General features: G+C 41.2%; 1 protein-coding gene across 2 annotated transcripts in view; it reads left to right on the plus strand.

Moving 5' to 3' along the window:
• Positions 1-21,455, plus strand: part of LOC129331697 (glypican-5-like) — a 622,271-nt gene that overhangs the window by 448,625 nt on the left and 152,191 nt on the right. For both annotated transcript variants that reach the window (XM_054982130.1, XM_054982131.1), the window contains one exon: positions 16,624-16,774. In XM_054982130.1, the coding sequence (XP_054838105.1) occupies positions 16,624-16,774 (151 nt within the window). The remainder of the gene's footprint in view (positions 1-16,623; positions 16,775-21,455) is intronic.

The following is a 21,455-nucleotide window of genomic DNA, read 5'->3' on the forward strand; positions in this document are numbered from 1 at the left end:
CACAAAATTCTATGAGTCGCTCTCCTGCTTCAATTCGTGATCATAGTTTGAATTTTCCCACAATGTTTGATTCTGCTTTGTCTCCAACTTTTGCATTCCAGTCACCTATGATTATTAGCATATCTTGTTTAGGTATGTGATCAATTTCATCTTGGACACTTGCATAATTTTTTTCAATTTCTTTCTCCTCAGAATCTGTAGTTGGGGCATAAACTTGAATGATTATTATGTTAACAGGCCTTCCCGGAAGTCTTGATTCCTCAGTCAGACTGAGGAAACTTAAAATTGCTAAAGACAGATGGGAAGCAAAAGTAAAAGGTGACAGAAATAGAGTCAGAACTCTAAATGCAGCTTTTCAGCGATCTACATGCAGAGAGAAAGAAATCTATTATAATAATCAGTGCAAAGAAATAGAAGAGCACAGCAAAAGAGGAAGAACAAGAGATCTGTTCCACAACATCCAGGACATCAAAGGGAAATTCAAGTCACGACTTGGGATGCTGAAAGATCAACATGAAAATACAGTATCTGATCAGGATAAAATAAAGGAAAGATGGAAACAATACACTAAAAAACTATACAGAAGAGATGGAAGGATGACAGATATTTTTGAAGAAGAGTTCTTTGATGAAGAACTAGAAATATTAGAAAGTGAAGTAAAAGCTGCATTCAAAGCAATTGGGAGAAACAAAGCAGCTGGAGCAGATGGTATACCAGTAGAACTATTTCAAGCTACAGAAATGGAGTCTATCAAAATCTTAACAAGAATCTGTCAACAAATATGGAAAATAAAATAATGGCCTACAGACTGAATATGCTCAGTCTACATTCTAATTCCAAAAAAGGGTATGCCAAAGAGTGCAGCAACTATTGAACTATTGCGTTAATTTCCCATGCAAGCAAAGTGATGCTCAAGATTCTACAGCAAAGATTCTTACCATTTGTTTCCATTTATGGAATAAGAAATGCCAGATGTTCACGCTGGATTCAGGAAAGGAAGAGGCACTAGAGATCATATCGCAAATTTACGATGGCAAATGGAATGCACCAGGAAATTTCAGAAGAAAATCAGCATGTGTTTTATAGATTACAGCAAAGCTTTTGATTGTATAGATCATGAAACGCTATGGATAGTGTTAAAAGAAATGGGAGTGCCACAACATCTGATTATTTTAACGCACAACCTGTACTCTGGACAAGAGGCTACTGTTAGGACAGAATATGGGAAAACAGAATGGTTTCCAATTGGCAAAGGTGTCAGACAAGGATACATATTATCTCCCTACCTCTTTAACCTCTATGCAGAGCATTTCATAAGGAAAGCTGGATTAGATCTAGAAGAAGCTGGAGTAAAAATTGGTGGAAGGAAAATTAACAATTTAAGATGTGCAAATGATACCACATTACTGGCAGAAAATAGTGAAGACTTGAAACAGCTACTAATTAAGGTTAAAGGAGAAAGCACCAAAGCAGGATTACATCTGACCATCCAGAAGACAAAATAACCACTGAGGAGTTACACAATTTTAAAGTTGACAATGAGGAAATTGAAATTGGACAAGATTTTCCATTCTTAGGCTCAATCACCAACCAACAGAGACACTGCAATGAGGAAATCAGAAGGAATTTGAGACTTGGAAGAGTAGCTGTGAGGGAGCTAGATAAGATCTTTAAAGATAAAGATGTCTCTCTGGGGACCAAGATCAAGATAAACCAAACAATGGTATTCCCCATTACGATGTATAAATGTGAAAGTTGGGCAGTGAAGAAAGCTGACAGGAAGAAAATTGATTCATTTGAAATGTGGTGCTGGGGGAGAGTTCTGCGGATACCGTGGACAGCCAAAAAGACACATAAGTGGGCAGTAGATCAAATCAAGCCTGATTTCTGCCTAGAAGCGAAAATGACAAGACCGAGGCTATTGGACTTTGGTCACATTATGAGAAGACAAGATTCTCTAGAAAAGTCAATAATGCTAGGAAAAGTAGGAAGGCAGTAGGAAAAGAGGAAGACCTAAAATAAGATGGCTTGACTCAATAAAAGTGATGTCCTTCAGTTTGCAAGATCTGAGCAAGCCTGTTAATGATAGGGTGTTTTGGAGGTTTTTCCTTCATAGGGTCGCCATAGGTTGGAGGTGACTTGATAGCACATAAACTCATGCACACACACAAACGTTTATCCATTGACACTTGTTCAAGCACACCACAGCTTCTGGATTGGTAGAATTTCCTGAAACCAGTTATTCACGACCTTGTATTCTTGTTTTCTCAGTGCATGGAAGCCTGTAAAAAGTTGGAGGGTGGGGAGGGTGCGTGAGAAATTGATGGTGTGCTGCAATTTAAACAACTGGAGATATCCCCTGACCCACAGTGCGGTAGAATGAAACAGCTGAGCTCCAGCATCTAAGCTGGAGTTGACTCTGGATATGATTGCTCTGTAATTCCCTGCCCACATCATGTTGAAACTCAGTATTCTAGCCCTATGGTATGCTTATCTTGTAACTCTGATTAAAGAAGGAAAATATTAATCCAGTTTAGATCCATACAAGCTCAAATGGTGGTCCTTTTATCTTCCCCTCTCCATATTGTATGGGCAGGGATCTCGTCAGATCTTGGAAGCTAAGCAGAGTCAGTCTTGGTTAGTAATTGGAAGAACAGGGTTGCAGAGGAAGGCAATGACAAACCACCTCTGTTAGTCTCTTACATTGAAAACACCAGCAGGGGGTGCCATAAGTCAGCTATGACTTGATGGCAATTCCCACCACTATTTCCTAATCCAGTTAAAGGAATTTCATTCATGATTTATACTGGGATCTGTTCTCACTGTTGGAGACTTCAAATAACATCATCTATTTTTTAGTGCCTCAGCTTCTTAAAATGTATGTGTCTTTTTAAATTTGAGATGGTTGAAATCTGACTGCTATAAATGGCAAGATCATCCCCCAGTCTTCATGAAGAAATGTCAGACTTTTCATATTGTCATGAAAATGATCCATACTAATGCAGAGCTTGGAAAGAGATAATTATCCAAGAACATGAAACAGAATTAACATGCACTAGAGCATGTCATGAACATCTCCTTCAGCAAACAAGAAAGGTAATTGCTGTCTGAGTATAAAGCAGTGAGAAACGTTTGGTTTGCTTCCATCAGACAATTTGGAGAGAGCCACTGTTTACTCATTTAACTATCAGAGCAGTGCCTGCTCAAAATGGTGCCATTGAAGGACTGATGGAGTGAGACGAACCTCCTGATTGCAGATTCTTCTAATTTCACACATACTAGGCCTCATCAAACAGAATGTTCTTGTCCTATTATTACAAGCCTAAAAGCTGACAGGTGTGAATGTTTAAACAGGACAGCTTTATCACAGGTTAAACCTGATCAGCCATAATTTCAGGAAATTCTCTAAGAAATATTCTGCTCTCATACCCAATCAGCTTGTCTGACAATCACAGTCTCAGAGTCATATAATATTCAGCTTAATTTGCTCAGAACATATAAAATGTCTTGCTGGGTAAAGACAAAGGTCCATCTAGTCCTCTACGCTGTTTCCAACAGTGGATGGCCAGTTGATTTCAGGAAGGATGTGTCCATGGCATGAAAGAAAGAGTCATCCCCATTTGTAGGTCTCAGAATAATATCCAGAGATTATACTTCCTCTGAGCACGGAGGCACAATTTTGTTTTCATGGATAATACCCACTGATTGACATTTTTGCTACATAACTACATATTATTGTAGATAGTGATTTTAAAAATCCATGTCCCTGTTGGTGGAGATCAGACTGGTAATTATGTTTTTTAAAAAATAATTACAAATAGTGACTGCAAAATAAAATCGAGATGCTAAAGACAGGGTTGTTGAGAGACAGTGTGATATAACAGTGAGACTGGAACTGTAATGTTTACTGAGTAACACTGGGATAGTCACTCTTTCTCAGTCTAACCCACCTCATAGGGTTGTGAGAATAAAATGGAAGAAGGTGATGTTTACTGGGTAACACTGGGATAGTCACTCTTTCTCAGTCTAACCATGCAAATTTGTGTAGTTATTATTACATTGATATCAACTGGCTGAAACTGTTGTAACTCACAGTATAACTCATTATAGGGTTGCACAATAAGTTTCTTGGAGGAACAGCAGAATAAAAACCTGGGCCGTTTCCAGATGGCTTACCTGAAGCTGCTCCATGCCGCAATGTTGTGGATCGTGCCGGGGAAACCGCGAAATATCGTGTTTTCTTGCGCGAGTTTTGTGCGACATCGCACAAAACTCGCGCGAGAAAAGCGATATTTCGCGGTTTCCCCGGCACGATCCACAACATTGCGGCATGGAGCGGCTTCAGGTAAGCCATCTGGAAACGGCCCTTCTGAATAAAGATCTACCTAGTTCAAAATATTAACATATAAAACTACCTTTATTGAATTTAAATTCTGAATAATCTAGTCCAGTATTGTCTGCTCTGGCCTGCAATGGTTTCCCAAAGCCTTGGGTAAAACATGGGTGTTTATTTGTAGCATTGCTAGCACACAGTATTTTTAGGCAGAAATGTCATTTTGCCCAGGGGCAGCAAGCAATCTCCAACCCATGGGGTTCAAGCCCCATTGGGATTTTCGCTCCAGCAAGAACAAAAAATGGGGGTCAGGAAGCAACATACCTGACACCAATTCCATTTCTACCAAGAGGTGATATTGTGATGTTCTAGGAATTCCAAAATCGCTGATTTAGAGTTTGAGGAGTCCATATTGTGTCATGGCATCACTTCTGGGTACTCAACCTGAAGTGGTGGCATTGTCACATTGCTTCTCAAGCTTTCACTCCCCAAACACCCCTACTGATTACCAGCACTGACCTGGCAACCCTACTTTGATCAGATCTTCTAAATTAGTGCTCCTGTTTGGGGCACATCTTCAGTTTCATCAAGGTTTCCTGAAAATAATAGTATTGTGAGTAGACATGGGCACGATCCCCCCAAAAATACCGATCAAGCTGTTCGTGGATCCACGCTGGTGACGAGTCCAGATCACCGATTCACTCCGATCAAGTCCCGTTTCCTATCTGGGATCTGGGATTGGAGGGGCGCCCCCCCCACATACACACACAGAGCAGATGGGGGGGGAGTTTTTAACCCTGTGACGAGCCGCCTCCCCTCAGTGAGGGGACGTTTTCTCACACACACACACATGCATGCACTTAGAGCAGAGGGGGGAGTTTTTAACCCTGCGATGAGCCGCCTCCCCTCAGGGAGGGGACGTTTTCTCTCACACACATGCACGCACTTAGAGCAGAGGGGGGGAAGTTTTTAACCCGTCCCTGCCTCCAAATAGAGAGAGAGAGAGAGAGATACCCCATAAACAAGTTTCAGCCAGCTTTTTAAAAAAAGCAGGGATAGAATCCTCCATCCCACCCAGTTTTAAAAGCAAGCAGCCAGTCTTCCAAAAGCATATTTTAAACAGGAAGAAAGTAAAACCAGGATCCACACGGATCCTCGCGAATCCTATGGTTTTTTAAATAGGAAAAACACAAATGAAACATCAAATCACATACCAGCTTCTTGCAAAAAGCAGGCACTGGGCTGAGAAGCCAGGAGGAGAGAGATATCTCTTTTCAGTTAACTCTTTCAGCACTGAACGAACTCAGGAGAGGAGCGCAAAACAGCTTGATAGCTGCTCTCAAAGCAAGGGTTTTTTGAAAGAGTTAACACTGAGAAGAGCTTTTCCTCGCTAGGGGAAATATTATCAAGTTTCAAATAGAGCTCAGGCATTCTTCTGCCTCCATTGCCAGGGGAACAGATTGTTGGTGCCTGAATGTCTAGCTTCCCGGTCCTATCACGATCGCCCCAGAGTCCTGACTGCTGGATCGTTTGCCATGGAAGACAACGATCCACCAGGTCACGATTGGGAGATTGCCATTATCGTGGGGTTTTTTTTTATCATAATCCAGATCGTGCCCATCTCTAATTGTGAGCTTTTCCTTAAACAAACTATTGTGGGCTTCTCCTCTATCAGTGGAAATTCATACATTCAGGAAAACTTCTTGTCGTATATTCTACTGCAATTGCTAAACAAAGGGATATGGGATCACATGTTTTCAACACTGCCTCTCCATGCCTGCTGTAGTGTACCAGCTCCATTCTTCAGACCAAGGCCTGCTAAAGGTGCCAACATACAGCCAGACTAGGTCAACATCTGCCTGAATTAGAGTTTTTGTCTGTGGTAGCTCCTGTACTGTGGAATGGTCTTCCTAAGCATGTCAGGAAGCCTCCCTCCCCCCCACCCTTTGCTGTTGGTATTCCAATATCACTGCAAGGCCGAGTTATTTTGAATGATAATGAATTAGCTTTGTTTGCTTGAATCTCATTTAATTGTAGTATATGTAGTTTTAATGTGTATTTTAATGAACTTTGTAATCTGCCTTATTTCTAGAAGAAAGGCAGACTAAAATGCCAAAAATAAATAGGTGCACAGAGTATTCCACTAGGAGATGCTGACCCTTCCCCATCAGTGCTACAATGCAGTGGCATAATGCATAATACATAATGCATCTGCAGAAAATGGAATCTCATTTGCACTACTGCAGAAAATGGAATAGCATCTACTAAATCAGAGGTTCTTATGCACACTGAAACTTCTTCATGTGTTATGGTGCCATTAGATTAGGGATAGGATTCTGCTGTACACTTACAGAGCTAATTTCTTCTGAAAGTTTGCCAAAGTCCAAGCCTAAATATCTTCCAAAATTTGATTGGCTCCCATCCATAACTAATTACTGTAACGAATATGGGACTGCTATAGAACTTACATTAGTAGCAAGATTCAGAGAATGCATATTGTTATTTCTCTTTCATTAGCCACTACATAAAATTTGATATGTGCAAGGCATCTTGAAATATTTAGCTCTGTTAATATAATTCTGAACCTAGATCCCACATTTCCAAAGAACACCACATCTCTAAATACATCCCAGATACAATTTCTAATTTTAAAAAATATATATGTCTTATAAACCCCCAGACTAGCAAATTTAACTTGTACTTAATCCATAATTTCTCAAAAATGTTCACATTATATTATATACTAAATTTTCTGGATTTATAATAGAGGAATTTTATTTAACCTATTAGTATGTCTGATGGTTAAAGAAGAGAAATACAGTAACAGTACACTGCTAAGCAGAGTTACACTCTTCTAAGTCAACAGAAGTACATGGGCTGTTGGGTGTAACTTTCAGTTCAGTCATAAACTGGTCTACTCAGAATCCTACTGAAGTCTACTTAAATATACTCTGATTTTAAATACTACTAAGTAAAACATCGTTGTCCTGACTTGCTGATCAGTTTGTAGACTATTCTAAGACACAAACCATTCATCCTAACCAGACTCCCACAAACATAAAATTATTCTGTCTGTCTGTCTGTCTGTCTGTCTGTCAAGGGTATCTGTGTGGGTAATTTCTTTATTTTTTTTTAATAAATTTTTTTATTTTTCATAACTACAAAACACTACACCAAACTATCACAAGGAAAGGGGAGAGGGAAGGGACAAAGGGGGGTGGAAAAGGAAAAGGGGGGGGAATGAACTACAAACACTAAACACTACACTTCAATGTTTCCCTTCATACTGTCATAATACAAAAATAGCTCCATAGAATAATGATGGAGTGGTTAATCATACAGAGAATAAACATTTCAAATTCTGATTAAACTTTCCTCCCCCTTCTAGGTCCCGGACGCAGTTCTCTCTGTGCAACTGCTGTTGCGATGCTCTCCTCCTCCTCCCCCCCCTCCGGCTCCTCCTTTTCTTCGTTCTTGGTGCAGCAGAGTTCTGGGTTTTTATTCTCAAAATCCTTTAGTTGATCTTCTGATAATATCTTATAGGCCTGATCTTTATATCTGAACCATATTCCTTCCGGGAATAACCATTTGTACTTTATTCCCTGGTCCCTCAGAAGAGCTGCAAACTTTTTATATTTAAAACGCCGTTTCCGGACTAGAAATGGAACGTCCTTCAAAATCTTGACTTTCAAACCCATAAAGTCCAAATCCGCATTGTATGAGTTATATAGGATGGTGTCCCGAATCTTTTTAGATGAAAAGTCAATAATGATCTCACGAGACAACTGTCGCTTTGTTGCATATTTTGAAGAAGCCCGACGGACCTCCAAAATGGCGCTTTTAACCTCTTCTTTAGTCGTCCTCGCGGGTGTCGCCAGTAGTTCCGAGACCACATCCCACAGATCCTCATTTTCCTCCTCTTTCACATTTTGGAGATGCAAAATTGTCTGCGTTCGTTCCACCTGTAGCCCGATCAGCTGGTTCTCCACCAACTTCAGCTCCTTTTTTGTAGCCTTCACAAGTGACGCACTTTCCAGAGCAGACTTTTCTGCCCCCCCCCCCCGCTGCTGCCTTAATGGTTTTCACCTCACTTTCAATTAAGCCCACCCTTTGATCAGTTTCGTTCAGCTTGTCAACAAAGGGTTTTATAGCTTCCACCACCGCCCTGCGCACCAACTCTTCGAGCGACTCCCCCTTCTGCAAGGTAGCCGAGATTGACTTACCGAGAGCGGGACTTTGCTTCTTTGCTGCCATTTTGGGGGGGCGCCAACAAAATTCTGGAACTCAACGAAGGGGAAGAGCGAGTCTTCTTCAGATCAACCTCTCCTTCACAAACGCTTGTAGAACAGAAGGGATTCGCTTGTTTACAGGCTTCCGCCTGTTTCTTTTACTTGCCGTTTCTCGTTGCCCGGCGGCACTCGAGGCGCCGCGCACATCTGCCGGCCTCCATAGGGACAAACGGGCAATTCCCCCCCCGCATTGATTTCGGGGAGTTCTTCCCGCCGCGTCCCGGACCCTGGCTCCCTCCCTGGGAGTCCTGGGGGCTAATCCTTGCGGATCAGCCGCCCGGTCAGGGTGCCCGGTCGTTTCCTCCCGGACCAGCCGAGAGGAGCGTCCGGCATGGCTGAGAAAACGAAACCGAATCTGTGTGGGTAATTTCTTGCATGCATATATTACATGCACAGAGCAACCATAATAATGAAGTAAATATGGAGGCTCATTCACATGGGATGTAAGCATACCTTCTGGAGTTCATGTGAATTACTGGATAGGAAAATAATTAAGATCTTTTCAAATGAGATTTTTTTTTTATCTGACTAGGCATAGCTAATCTCTGAAAGCTGCATGTTCCATTTCCCCTGTAGTCCCTACAACAAACCAACAAAATTATCAGATCAGCACAGGTTCTACAAACCATACAGGAATATTCCTGTGTGCAGTAGAAAGAGTATGAAATAAGTTGAAACAGCTTTTCTAAACTAGATGTTTTTGCTGGTATAGCCAGTCTTTTGAAATAGACTTCAAAATGGAACATAATTCTATACCAGTGAAAATGGTTCAGTGTTTCTATATAATTATGCCCTGATCCAGCGCACATGTGTCTGAAGGAAGCTTCTGCATAGATACCCATAACTGGATGTGGATTCACTCATGTGGGTGTTGCACATATGATTCCCCAACTCAGTCCCTCAAATGAAGTTGCATATGAACAATTCTGTAGTTGTAATTAGAGGTGGGCACGAACCGTGAAAAAACTGAAACATGCGGTTTGTGATTCATGGTGTTTTCACGAACCAGGAACCATGAACTTCCACGAACGGATACAAGTTCATGAACCGGTTCGTGGTTCGTGGGGTTTAAATGCCCCTTTCTGGCTGCTTAGCCGCTGATCCCCGGATCAGCTGCTTGTTGGGGAGATCCCCAACAAGCAGTTGATCAATTAAACAGTGGGGCTATTTAAATGGCCTCTCTGAGCAGCAGGGAAATGGCCATTTAAACAGCAGGGCTTGGATGGATGGCCTGGAACTCCCCCTTTGCAGCAGTACGGAAAGGGGCATTGGTGTTAAAATGAACCAAACAAACCAGCAGACCATTTCGTGGAAGTTCGTGGAAACGAGCTTCCATGAACCGCTGGTTTGCGAACCACAAACCAGGCCAGTCTGGGGGGGGGGGGTTGGTTCGTATTCCGGTTCGTGTCCATCTGTAGTTGTAATCCTTGCTGATCTCTTTTTTTTGTAAAGAGAAGAGTTCTGAATTCAGTTTTCCTCCCTTCCTTTCTCTCCATCAGACAGCTAATCAGAGCAATTAGTGGCGTATTTGACAGGTCTGCTTATGTACGGCCTTGAATGTTGTATGCCTGCACAGTTGCATTGGGGTCAATGAGTTAAGATTTGATGTGCTGATTTTGGATGAACTGAAAACTCAAGTGGAAAATATGCCAGTCTTATTGGGACACCTTTAGATGAATATGAACTTTTCCATGAAAGGCCATTAATGTTGTTGCATAGTGACCCCTTACAAGACCAAATAAGTAGGTAGATTCAGTAATTAGGGGTATCAGAGTTAAGGCACGGTTTCGTTTTCAGCAACTGCATATTACACTGTATGATTCAGTGGGTTCCATATATTGATGGTTTGTACATGTTCAGTGTTTTTAAACTTTATATATTTTATTAAATTTCACAATCTTTACATTAAGAAAGGAATAATTATAAATAAAATCATACCATAATGATATTTTCTTTGAAGATTCCCTTGAATTATAATGAACTCCTATCGTTGTGAAGCTAGAGGACACTGTCCATCTGGACATGATTTTTCTGCTTCCAGTAGGGAAGAGTGTAAGGTTAAAAAATTGAAACTACATGCTCTGACTGTTTAGTAATCCCACAGCCTTTACTAGAAAAGTTAGACAATAAACTATCACTGACAGCACCCTGGCAAGCTCCCAGCTTTTCTTCCATGTCAGTATTTTTCAATTCCAATCCTATTGAGTTATTCACAACACCCTCATTTAGATCTCAGAAACAACTTCTGGGATCTGCTGGATTCTGGTGCAGAAGTAGTCATATACAACATGGTTTCGTATTTAACTTGGGAGTGGGACAGCAAAAAGAAATGCAAATTCCATCTACAAAAAAATCACACAAATTGAGATTTTTGCATCCAGTCTGCACATATTGTCATGTCTGTACCCCTACATATGTGCCATTGTTCTGTGTAGAACCATTGCTAATGCTGTACTTTGATTTTATTTTGCAAATGCTTTTTAAAATTTTTTTATTAATTTTCCATTTTTTAAATATAACAATAAAAACATATAACAAATAGCAAGTAACAATAAAGAATCTACAATTACAACTTGTAAATTTTGCAAATGCTCTAACCATCACTTTCGTTTATCTCGCAACCTGAGAACACAGCTGTCTTATCTCTTTTCTTTGAAGCTCACAGGAGTGACCTTGTACTGTCTGAAATGTTACAGTTTACTTTCATTCCCTTTCCCGTGCAAACCTGTGGTCTAGCTGGGAGGGGGAAATGAGTGGGTATTTATACTTTCCTCAAGTCTCTATTCCTATCAAGGAAGCATGTATGGCTTAGATGCTTTTTGCCTCTGAGTAATTCTGTGGACATATATATGGAAATGATTGGATTTCTGAATAAAACCATTTAACCAAGAGCTTGGATTTCTTGTTGCAATGGTACAGAGACCTGTCCATCATATCCTGTCTTCCATAGCCTGACACATATAGTTCTTGATCCAGCAGGCTGATCAGCATATGAAAGTAGTTCAACTATTGCAAATCTTCTTTTGCTTATCTCAACTGCTAATTAGATCTCGTTGGAGAAATAGAAACACAGGCTTGGTTCAGCTATAATGCACAATCACGATTTATTTTAACAATAGTGACTTTCAGCACAATCATGAAGGGGAGAGGGTCAAAAGTGCCCTGAAAGCCAACTAGGAGTCACCACAACGTACCTTCCTGTGGCAGACCTTCCTGTGACTGTGATGTGTGGTGCCAGGCCTGTCATCGCATGTCTCCATTTCCCTTTCAGGCAGGTCATGACCTGTCAGGGGAGGTCAAGGAACATGGCTGTTCCAGCCCCCAGTAATCCTTCTCAACTGCCATTCAAGCCAGCCCAGGAGCAGTTCCTGAGGCAGCCTGTGAGTCAACCCTGCTCCTGAGATAGCAGCATGGGGAAGGGCTCTCCTAGCCCTGATTGCCACACTAACAGGCACAGCTCCCTATCCAGCTGAGGGAAGTTGGCAACATGCATCCAAACTTTTGGCAGTTTAATAAAGTGTGTGTCGAACAACACACTTTTTGTCTGTTTGCTTGTCTGTGCATGAAAATAGCCCCCCCCCCCAATCACTTCCCATACTGCTGCCTTTTCACACATCCCAGCAAATAGTCTCTGGCTCTGGGCTGGTACAGATGGGGTGGCCCTGAAGAGGCTCCAGGTGCCTCCATGCCTTTGTGTGGCTCTACTGCCAAAGGGAGCAGGCGTCCAATGGCACCTTGGAGGCTCCAGCACCACTCAGCTTCCTCCCTCCCCCTCCCCAAATTCACTGCAGGCAGCAGGGTGGCTTGGAGTGTTGTCTCTGTATGTCTGGTGGTGGGGGCACCATGAAGGACACTCATTATTTGACAACGCTACTGGCATCTAATAAGCCAGGCAGAAGACTACTGTGTGTGGGAAGCAAGGTTGATACCAGGATGTGGTGGGGGGGTGTGAGGAGCAACACCCTGGGATCTCTGGGGCTCCTCTCTTACAAGGCCAGAACCTTCTCCCTTTTGCTGTTTGTAGAGGCAGGGATGGATTTCAGGATTTCCCCCATGGGCAGGGCTCCTCTCAAGGCAGGCGCCTCTGTCGGGGTGCAGCAAACCCAATTGTGGGGGTCTTTCTGCCCTATGCACCCACTCTCTGCAAAGTGGGGGAGTAGCATTGGCAGCTGGTGATGGCAAATGCAGCTCAACCTGTGGACTAGCTATGTCTTTCCCTGCCATTCATGGCGCTGTCAGCTGCAGTCGCCCTGCAATTAGTGGATTCTGCCAGCGTTGCCAGGACAACGCTGGTTGTGCCTTGCCAGGCTAGGCCACTGGCATGGATCTCTTGTGAAAGTCCTTAGGGAGCGGAGAAGTAGTGCCATAAGTACACGGGCACACAGACGCACAGTGGGGCTCAGGATTGCACTATTTGTGAGACCAGGATTTGGTTTGCAGATGATCAATCAAATCCTGCTTTGCCTCAACAAATTATGGTTTCATCACCTTCATTCTGTAGCTTGGGAAGGCAATGTTGGGAAAACAAGCCAGAATTATGCAAGGGTGTCCTCATTCACATTATGCAAAACCATATTTAAGACTAACTGTGGTTTTAAAAAATCGACCAACTTCAGACCATGATTTTAGATCCCAGTTGGATGAACTGTTAACTATGGTCCATCAAACTAACTGGGGCAATAGCTGATGTTCAAATGACCCATTTAATCAAAATTATTTTAATTAAAACATTATTTCTGATCTGAGCCACTTTGCATCACAGTGTGAAATCAAATCAGAGTAAAGTCCAAATTGGTGTGTAAATCCAAATGTGACAGAGAGAGAAGCAAAGATCTTTCCCAACCATAATACAAGTAATAACTTGAATATGGAAGAATATAAACTAGCTTGAATAAGAAAATTGCAGAGATAGGACCAATTGGCTTTTCTTTTCCTGAGAAGTTCTAAGAAATGCCACACAATCATGTTTAAAAAAATTGAATTGAAATCTAACACTTTAAAAAGATTTGCAATGTTTTTATAAAGAGCAACTGCTACTTTTTCATTAACAGGCAAGCCTTTATTTATTTCTTCACTGAGTCTATAGATCAGATATATGTATTAGTTTTAAAGCATTAGAGCTTTATGAGTGAATATAGTTCAAATGCAACCATCATGCAGAAAAGAATTAATATAACTGGCGTTTCAGTCCTAGGTAGAGTTACATCATTCTAAGCCTATTGACTTCAGTGAACTTGAAAGGGTGTAACTCTACCCTTTTAAATCCATTGAAGTAAATGGACTTAGAATGGAGTAAGTCTGCCTAGGACACGATTTTTAAATTCGCTGTGCCATGTCTGCCTGACACCAGCCATTCAAACGATGAATCACAACAAGGATGGACATCAAGCTGCCTACTTAAAATAAAATTGAACTACAAGTTGATACTGTCATATTTACACAATTCATGCTCTCCACATCCATAAATGAAATAAGCTGCAAAAAAATGTGACACAATGGACTTCTAAAAACAGAGCTATGAATAATGAGTCCGTTCTTCTTCAAAAGAAAAGAGGCATTTGTTGCTGATGCTTGTTTTTGTTACTCCCATTAGAGGACTGTAATAATGCATTATATGATGAGTAATGCAAATCGACGTCAAAGGCATCAGTATGTGTATCAGATCTTGCCACCTACCTCCTCCATTGTTTGAATGCTATCAACACAAGGAATTCATTGTCTGGTTTTTCCAGTGCTGCCATTGTATAACTATGAGAGTGATTTAACACTGCTAGTGGATCCCATCACAGCTACATTATCGGAAGTCTTATACAAAATGAAAGAAAAAAAGCCTTGGTGACAAAGCTCTCTCTCTCTCTCTCTCTCTCTCTCTCTCTCTCTCTCCCCTAGTATAGGAAAAGGAGAAATGAAAACTGCCGTTATGAAAATTTATTTTATCCTAGATGTTATTTCATAATGTATACAGTTTAGCCAGCAGGACACAGTGAACATTTCAAAAAGTAAGAATGAGAGGAGCCCAAGCAGAATTCTCTATTTTTTTTAAAAAAAAATTCTCCAAATGGAAAGGGTTCCAAAGGTCCATGATCTGAGTAATATCTAGACATCTTACACTAAAAATCCCCTCTTCTGTTCAGAAGAGCCCAGTGATAGAAAGAGTGAAACTGTGCTACCACCGCTACCCCCTTCATTCGCATACACAAACAAAGGAGAGCAGCACTTGCTGTAGTAGAAGTTATTTCTGAAAACTTGCTTCAGAAGATCAGTTTTCTGGATATTTTAAGAGGGATACAATCTTATATTAAGTTCACAACATGAGAGCTGTTTCAGCTCTGTAATTCTGCAACATTGATTGAAATTTCTTACATTAGCAGAGCAGAATAAAACATTCTCTTCTCCAGTGGTTTCCATACCATGACAAGAAGAGTGAGAAGTGACATCCAGAAGCACAAAGTATACCAACCACACACCAGATTATCTGTCAAATAGCCAATGTGGCTTAAGTCTAAGGGGAATCCAGAAAAGAGGGGTGTACTTTGCCTCATCTCTTTTCCACTACCTAGAATGACACTGCTGGAGCAAGATGGGCCATAATCCTAGGGCCGGATCTAGGGTTGCTGGAGCCCAGGACAACCCAAGTCTGCCCCTCCCCCCGTGCATGCACACAAGGCGCGCTCCTGGTGCTGTGTAATGACATTTCTGTGACATCACCACACAGCGGTGGAGCATGCTGCCAGTGTGGCAAGCTGGCTGCCCCAGCGCATGGTGTGGCATAGAGCTGGCGGCGGTAGCACAGGTGGCTGAGAGGCTGCCTGTGCCATTCCTCTGCTCTGCTGAGGGGGCGGCCGGCTTGCCGCGCACTCCCTGTCCTGTGGGACAGGTGAATGGTGCGGGCAGCCTCCCCCCCTCCGCTCGGCTGCCCGCGCTGCCACCGGCATGCTCCGGGCGGCTGGCAGCTGTGCCTGGCGCCCCCTCTTTGGTGGCGCTGGGGGCAGACTACCCCCCCTGCCCCCATCAATCTGGCCCTGCATAATCCTACCTTCCTTGCTGGGCAGGGCTGCCACATTTCTAGTGAGGTTTCAAAAAAATTAATGGAAAATTAATAGTTTTTACCCACTTGCAACCCACTTGAGTTACCCATTATCTCCTCCTGTTGTCCTACCCTGTTGCTTATTCATAGTACCTAAAGGGGAATGTTTAGGATCATTTAAGCATGATAAGAATACTAGTATTCTTATTTATTTTTTAAAAGGTGGAATCTTGGTGGGCTGAACTGTACAGATGAGATGAATGATCTTTAAAACAATACTTTGGGAGGTGTCAGTTGCTTTTTAAAACTAAAAATGTTCTTCCAACAAGAAGCTTTCATCCTTTTAAGTGAAAATGTCAGAAATGACATTTGAAGATTTTGAGAAATTCTTACGTGAGGTCAGTCAATGGTCATGAGGGGAGTGTGCTGCACCCACAAGCCCCAGCTTGGCTCCAGCCCCAGCATATGAGCTGACTATATAATACAAGTCATGCAGAAATGGAAAATAGCTGAGGAGGAAACATGAACTTTAATTTGTGGTGTGAAAGTCCTAGTATGAAACGTTATATCAAAAGACTTGTGGCTATTCTCACCTTTTATTAATAATACCATCTCAAGACTGGGATGTCTGTCAGATGTTAGCCAAAAGCCACTCCCAGGAACCAGTGTCATTGTCAGAAAAGATGTGTTGTAGCAGTGAAAGCATAAACCTAGGAGACAGAACTTGAAGGAAGAGGTGAGATTTCACCTTTACCAATGTGTGTCCAGAAAGTTAAAATGCCTTGGTCCTTGGTCATGAGCTGTTGTTGTTTTTAATAGTCTGATCCGGTTACAGGAATTTGTCCAAGCTTCAGAGGCATCAGTATGAAGAAGCCAAGACTAATACCAATGCTTTGATCTTCCTGTGTACCCTTTTGCATTTGGAATTGTAATTTTACATTATAAACATCACCATCATTTATTTTACATTTTAGCTGGAGACAAGCAAGACGAATTTCAAATCTGAAAGATGGGCATCTCGAGAAGGTGGCAGTGGTGGTGGAAGGAGTGAAGAAACAGAATCTAGTGGAGACTGCGATGATGAGGATGGGTGCCAAGGATCGGGTGAAAAGAGCCGCACAACAGGTAGGAGTAATGAGTTTGCATAGGAAATTCACCAAAGCTGTGTTTGTCTAAGGCATTATGATTTAAGGCTTTCAGCGGCTCAAGAAGCCTCCAAACCATAGTTACCACTATTAATATGAACATAATAGACACAATGCCATAGTATACACAGCAGTGTCATGTAAGTGGCATCATTCAGGTATGATATTAAAAGCTTTCAGTTTTTCTATTGTTCCTTATTATCCTGTTCTTCTACAAAGTTTTGTTTTCTGGTTTAAAAATTTAATTGCCTGTTCATCATTATGTTTCATGGATATCAAGGTTGAAGTAAATGTACCTGCTGAAATGATGCCAGGGCCCAAGTTTTGGAGGTGAGGGATGCGGGAGGGGTCTGGGCTTAGCTGCAAGCCCATTAGCATGATCTAGTCTATTTACATAATTTCAGAAATAGTAAGAATGTTTCTTTTCTGATTCATCTTGATACTGTATGGATGGGATCAGATGTGAAGGGAGAGGTAGTGTTACAGGCTACTACCAAGCATACAGTACTCATTCTTGAGCCTAGAGGGATATGCGGCTTTGTAGATAGTACATATCCATTTGCAAGGATCACATGTTGCTAGCCTTTAACTCTGCAGTTGTTATATATATATATATATATATAAAATCATATTTTTTGTGTTCAGAATTTTCAGTATTTTGCATTTGCTCAGGGCTTCAAATGTTTCCTCTTCAAAGCAGTACAAATGAAGCAGCAGCCAGGTGCTACTAAGCACTTTTTAATTGACTATTAAACTATTTATATGCTATTGCTTTGGCAGAATACACGAAGATTTCATTGTTTTTCAGACACTCAGTAATATAAAATGAACAGCATTTCAAACTTGGCTCGCAGTGAACTCAATGGCACAGCATATAAAATCTATATTCTGCCTATCTCTTCATATTCTCATATTAGTTGAAAAAACTGTACTTCATAACTAGAGGTGCAATGATTGGAGAGAAATTGTATCCACTAAAATATAGTCCAAATAAATTTTCATGAATGCTTTGGATTTGTAACATTAAGAGCAGCAATTCCATCTTGAGAAAATTATAATGGTATTTTGTAATTAACTTTAAAGCACTGTTATGTGTTTAGGCCGCTAGCTGTAAATCTGTTTTGCATATCTAGATGCAATTATGAGAGAGAGTGGGAGTAATCTAATTAAAGGACTCTTGCCTTAGTAGTAATATGATTTTTCAAAACTCCAGTAATTCCATTTAGTGTCAATTCTGTATATGCTGTAAACCTTGATAATTTTAAATGGTTCCATAATTTAAATGTGTACATTTCATAGCTTGAGATGCATCCAGATTCTTTTGGTCTAAAAATGCAGAAGGAACTTGATGAATGGATTGGTCTCCTCCCCTTCCCCATGAAGTGGTTTCATACTCCCAGCGTGTGATTGAAGATGCTTATGCATTGTCTTTACGTTAGCACTGTTTGTCAAAACACTGCATTCCGACTTGGGGAGATAACTGCTTGGAGTTGGAAGACCCAAAACCATCTCCTACTCAAAGATTACTTTATAGTATATATAACAACAATGCTTTACAACATGAACTGTTCAGTGCATGAGATGCCTGGGTATATAAGCAGTGTTTCATATAGAAATTCTCAACAATTGTTCAGTTAAACTCATTTGAATGATTCAGTGTGGTTTGACATGCAAAATTCTGAGGCAAGTAATTATTTTAAATTTTAGTATGACCCAAGTAAGTAAACTTCTGAGAAAACAAGGAATTTAATGAACCATGTTCTAATGTGTATAAGTGAATTTCATTGTTTGGGGTTCATTCTATGTAACATAATATACAGTGTATAATGAGAATCTGTTCTAAGCACTCTATATAAAAGTAGTAGATTATGTACAGTGTAACAGCATGTAATGATGGAGGTTCAATCAGCAAGTATAAGCTGTCTCGTGTAGCTTTTGGGAGGGCTTCTGTAGCACAGTGGTTTGGCTACAAGTCAGCACTCTGCTTATTTGAATCCCACTATGGCCATGAGCTCAGTAGGTGGCCTTGAGTAAGCCACTCCTTTCAGCCCCAGCTCCCCAGCTGTATTGTGGGGATAATAATAATACCGCTCTTGGTGAGGCACTAATCTGTCTAAGGGCCAAGCTACAAGTGACAAATGACACTTGAACAGCAAGTGGATTGAGTGGAGGGCAAGTGAACAGGGAGAAATACACTTGCCGTTCAAGTGTCATTCGTCACTTGTAGCTTGGCCCTAAGAGAGCAGTATATAAGCACAGTTATTATTAATGATAAGGAATGGGTTTTGCTGGAATTTTGTCCTTCTGAGAATAGGTAGGTTGATTTTGCATTTCAATACCTTTTTGTCCCTTTTTTACTTTTTATGCTTACCTGTCTTCTCTTGGGGCCCAGTTACCATTCTTTACTAAGTAATATTTGGTAGCATCTCTCTGGATTAAGAAGTTTTCCTGGTAAAAGAGTAGATAAGATAAAAGTCCAGCTTTACCAAAGCATGTGTGTGTTTATTATTATCTATTTTGTTTTTGTTGGGGGATGGTTACAGACTACCTTATGTGCTTTTGAACCAGAAAGGTGATGTAGAAATTAATTAATTAATCAGTACAGGCAAAATTGTATGTAATTACCAACTTAGAACGGAATATACAATCTATGCATATTTTTACAATTATGGTCCGTGTCAGCATTGAGTGGATTGGCTGGAACCGAGCCTTTGCTAGGGAACTCTTGAGGAGCCCACCATCAATCTCTGACACTACCTTCAATTCTATATCTACATACCCACATAAGTGTATCCAATTTGAATTCATACACTTGAGATAATCATCATTCTCAGATTTCCAATGATTCATCATGATTTCTATTCATTAAGAAGTTCAACATTAATGATACTGCTGCTGATCCAAAATGGGATGTACATTTCCTGGACATTTTGGATGTTTGTGAAATGTTTTCACTTTCTTGGTGTCCTTTCACACCACTTTGCAAAAGGGTATGAAGAGCCCTGTTCAAATGACAGATCGGTATACAAGATCAATGTGCACAGAAGAACGGGAGAAGAGTCTCCACCTTGCAACTATCAGTATCCAAGCTGTATGCATGTAGGCTCATCCTCATGATTAATAATATGTTCTCAGAGCCTATATACTCATATACCTTTGTAATTGGGAAGATTTGTTCACAATTATTCCTAATCGTGGAGGTGGAATCAGTGATCAGTGATGAATATGCCATGTGCTTAAGGCTACTGTTAAAAGGGGGAAATCAATCCCCCCGGCTGAGGGCATTGGACTGATGCTTCCTTACTCAGATCCAGTCATGCTTATTTGGCTTCTTGGAACTAAATGTGAATTGGGCTGCATCATAGGTCATTTAATCCCTTGTACATTCCATTAAAGCTAATGGAGGGCAGGTGGCCAATATTTACATTTGAATGCATAGCAACTGTTGGATTGAGTTCTGCTCAGCTATGAAACTGCCAACACAGGATGGCAAGGTTTGGAGAACTGGCCAAGTTGCCTGGCCAATGGAGATGCATTTCTTTCATCACTACCGTTCCAAAAAGGAATACATTGGAGGTACTATTGCTATGAACAGATGTGAAAAAATGGACAGAAAAGTCTGTGATATTGAAATGGTTTCACAAATGGTAAAAACTTGTAAGATTTCAGCACAGCACTAATTTCCTTATTTGTTCTTTAAATCTGAAGAGCTATTTATTAATGCAGAATGAGGTGGTTGGAGGATTTGACAAAGATCTCAAAATGCACTATTTCAGACTTTTGAAATGCCCCCTCCACACAAGAAAATCTCTGAATATAAAAAATAACATAGAGGAAGATTCAGTGCAGCTTTCTTTCTGTCTTTTTATCTTTATTATTTGAAAATACATTTATTACATGAAGGGAAAATAAAGCAACACCTTAGGTACACTATTGGAGAGGGAAGATCATAAGCTCCTGAATATCGATGGGCAGGAAGGACCACACAATTCAGCCCTACAGTGTTTTGGCAGAAACTGAAATGAAATCATTCTGCCCCTCTGAAGCTCCAGAGTGAATCTTGGAAATGAGAATGATTTACTTTGGGCACACACACAGAGAAGCCTGGCTTGGTTGAGCCTCTCTGTGCATACCCCAAAGCTCTGTAGTGCAGCAGGAGGACAGTGTTTTTCCTGGCATCTCATTGTATCACAGATGTTCTCAAACCTCACATCCCCAGGACTTTTCCTGCTGATCCTAGCACAATAGGACTGAAGTGGAGCAAAGGGATGACAAAAATATCACCTCTTTATCAGAGATTTCTCAGGATGGGAGGTATACTCTAGTCCAGCCTCCCTCTCCTGCTTAGACCTCATTTGTCCTCCTTCCTATGCTTAAGACTTCCATTTATTTCCAGAACCAGACCAGAAATTTCCAGAAAGCACTGGGTCCTGAGTAGAGATGGGCACGAGCAGCAATACAAACAAAAAAAAAGCCATGAACAGCCCAATCTGCTGTCCGCGAACAAGCTGTTAGTGAAGCTCCATTCTAAACGAACAGGTGGTCATTGCAAGCCTCGTTCATTGCTGTTCATTGCTGTTAGTCAAGCCAGACAATCTGACACCTGCAATCAATTCCCTTGGCAGCTTAGGCAGGGATTGTGTGAACTCCTGCTGCTGTTC

This window comes from Eublepharis macularius, chromosome 6, assembly GCF_028583425.1.
Source record: "Eublepharis macularius isolate TG4126 chromosome 6, MPM_Emac_v1.0, whole genome shotgun sequence".
NCBI classification, from domain to species: Eukaryota; Metazoa; Chordata; class Lepidosauria; order Squamata; family Eublepharidae; genus Eublepharis; species Eublepharis macularius.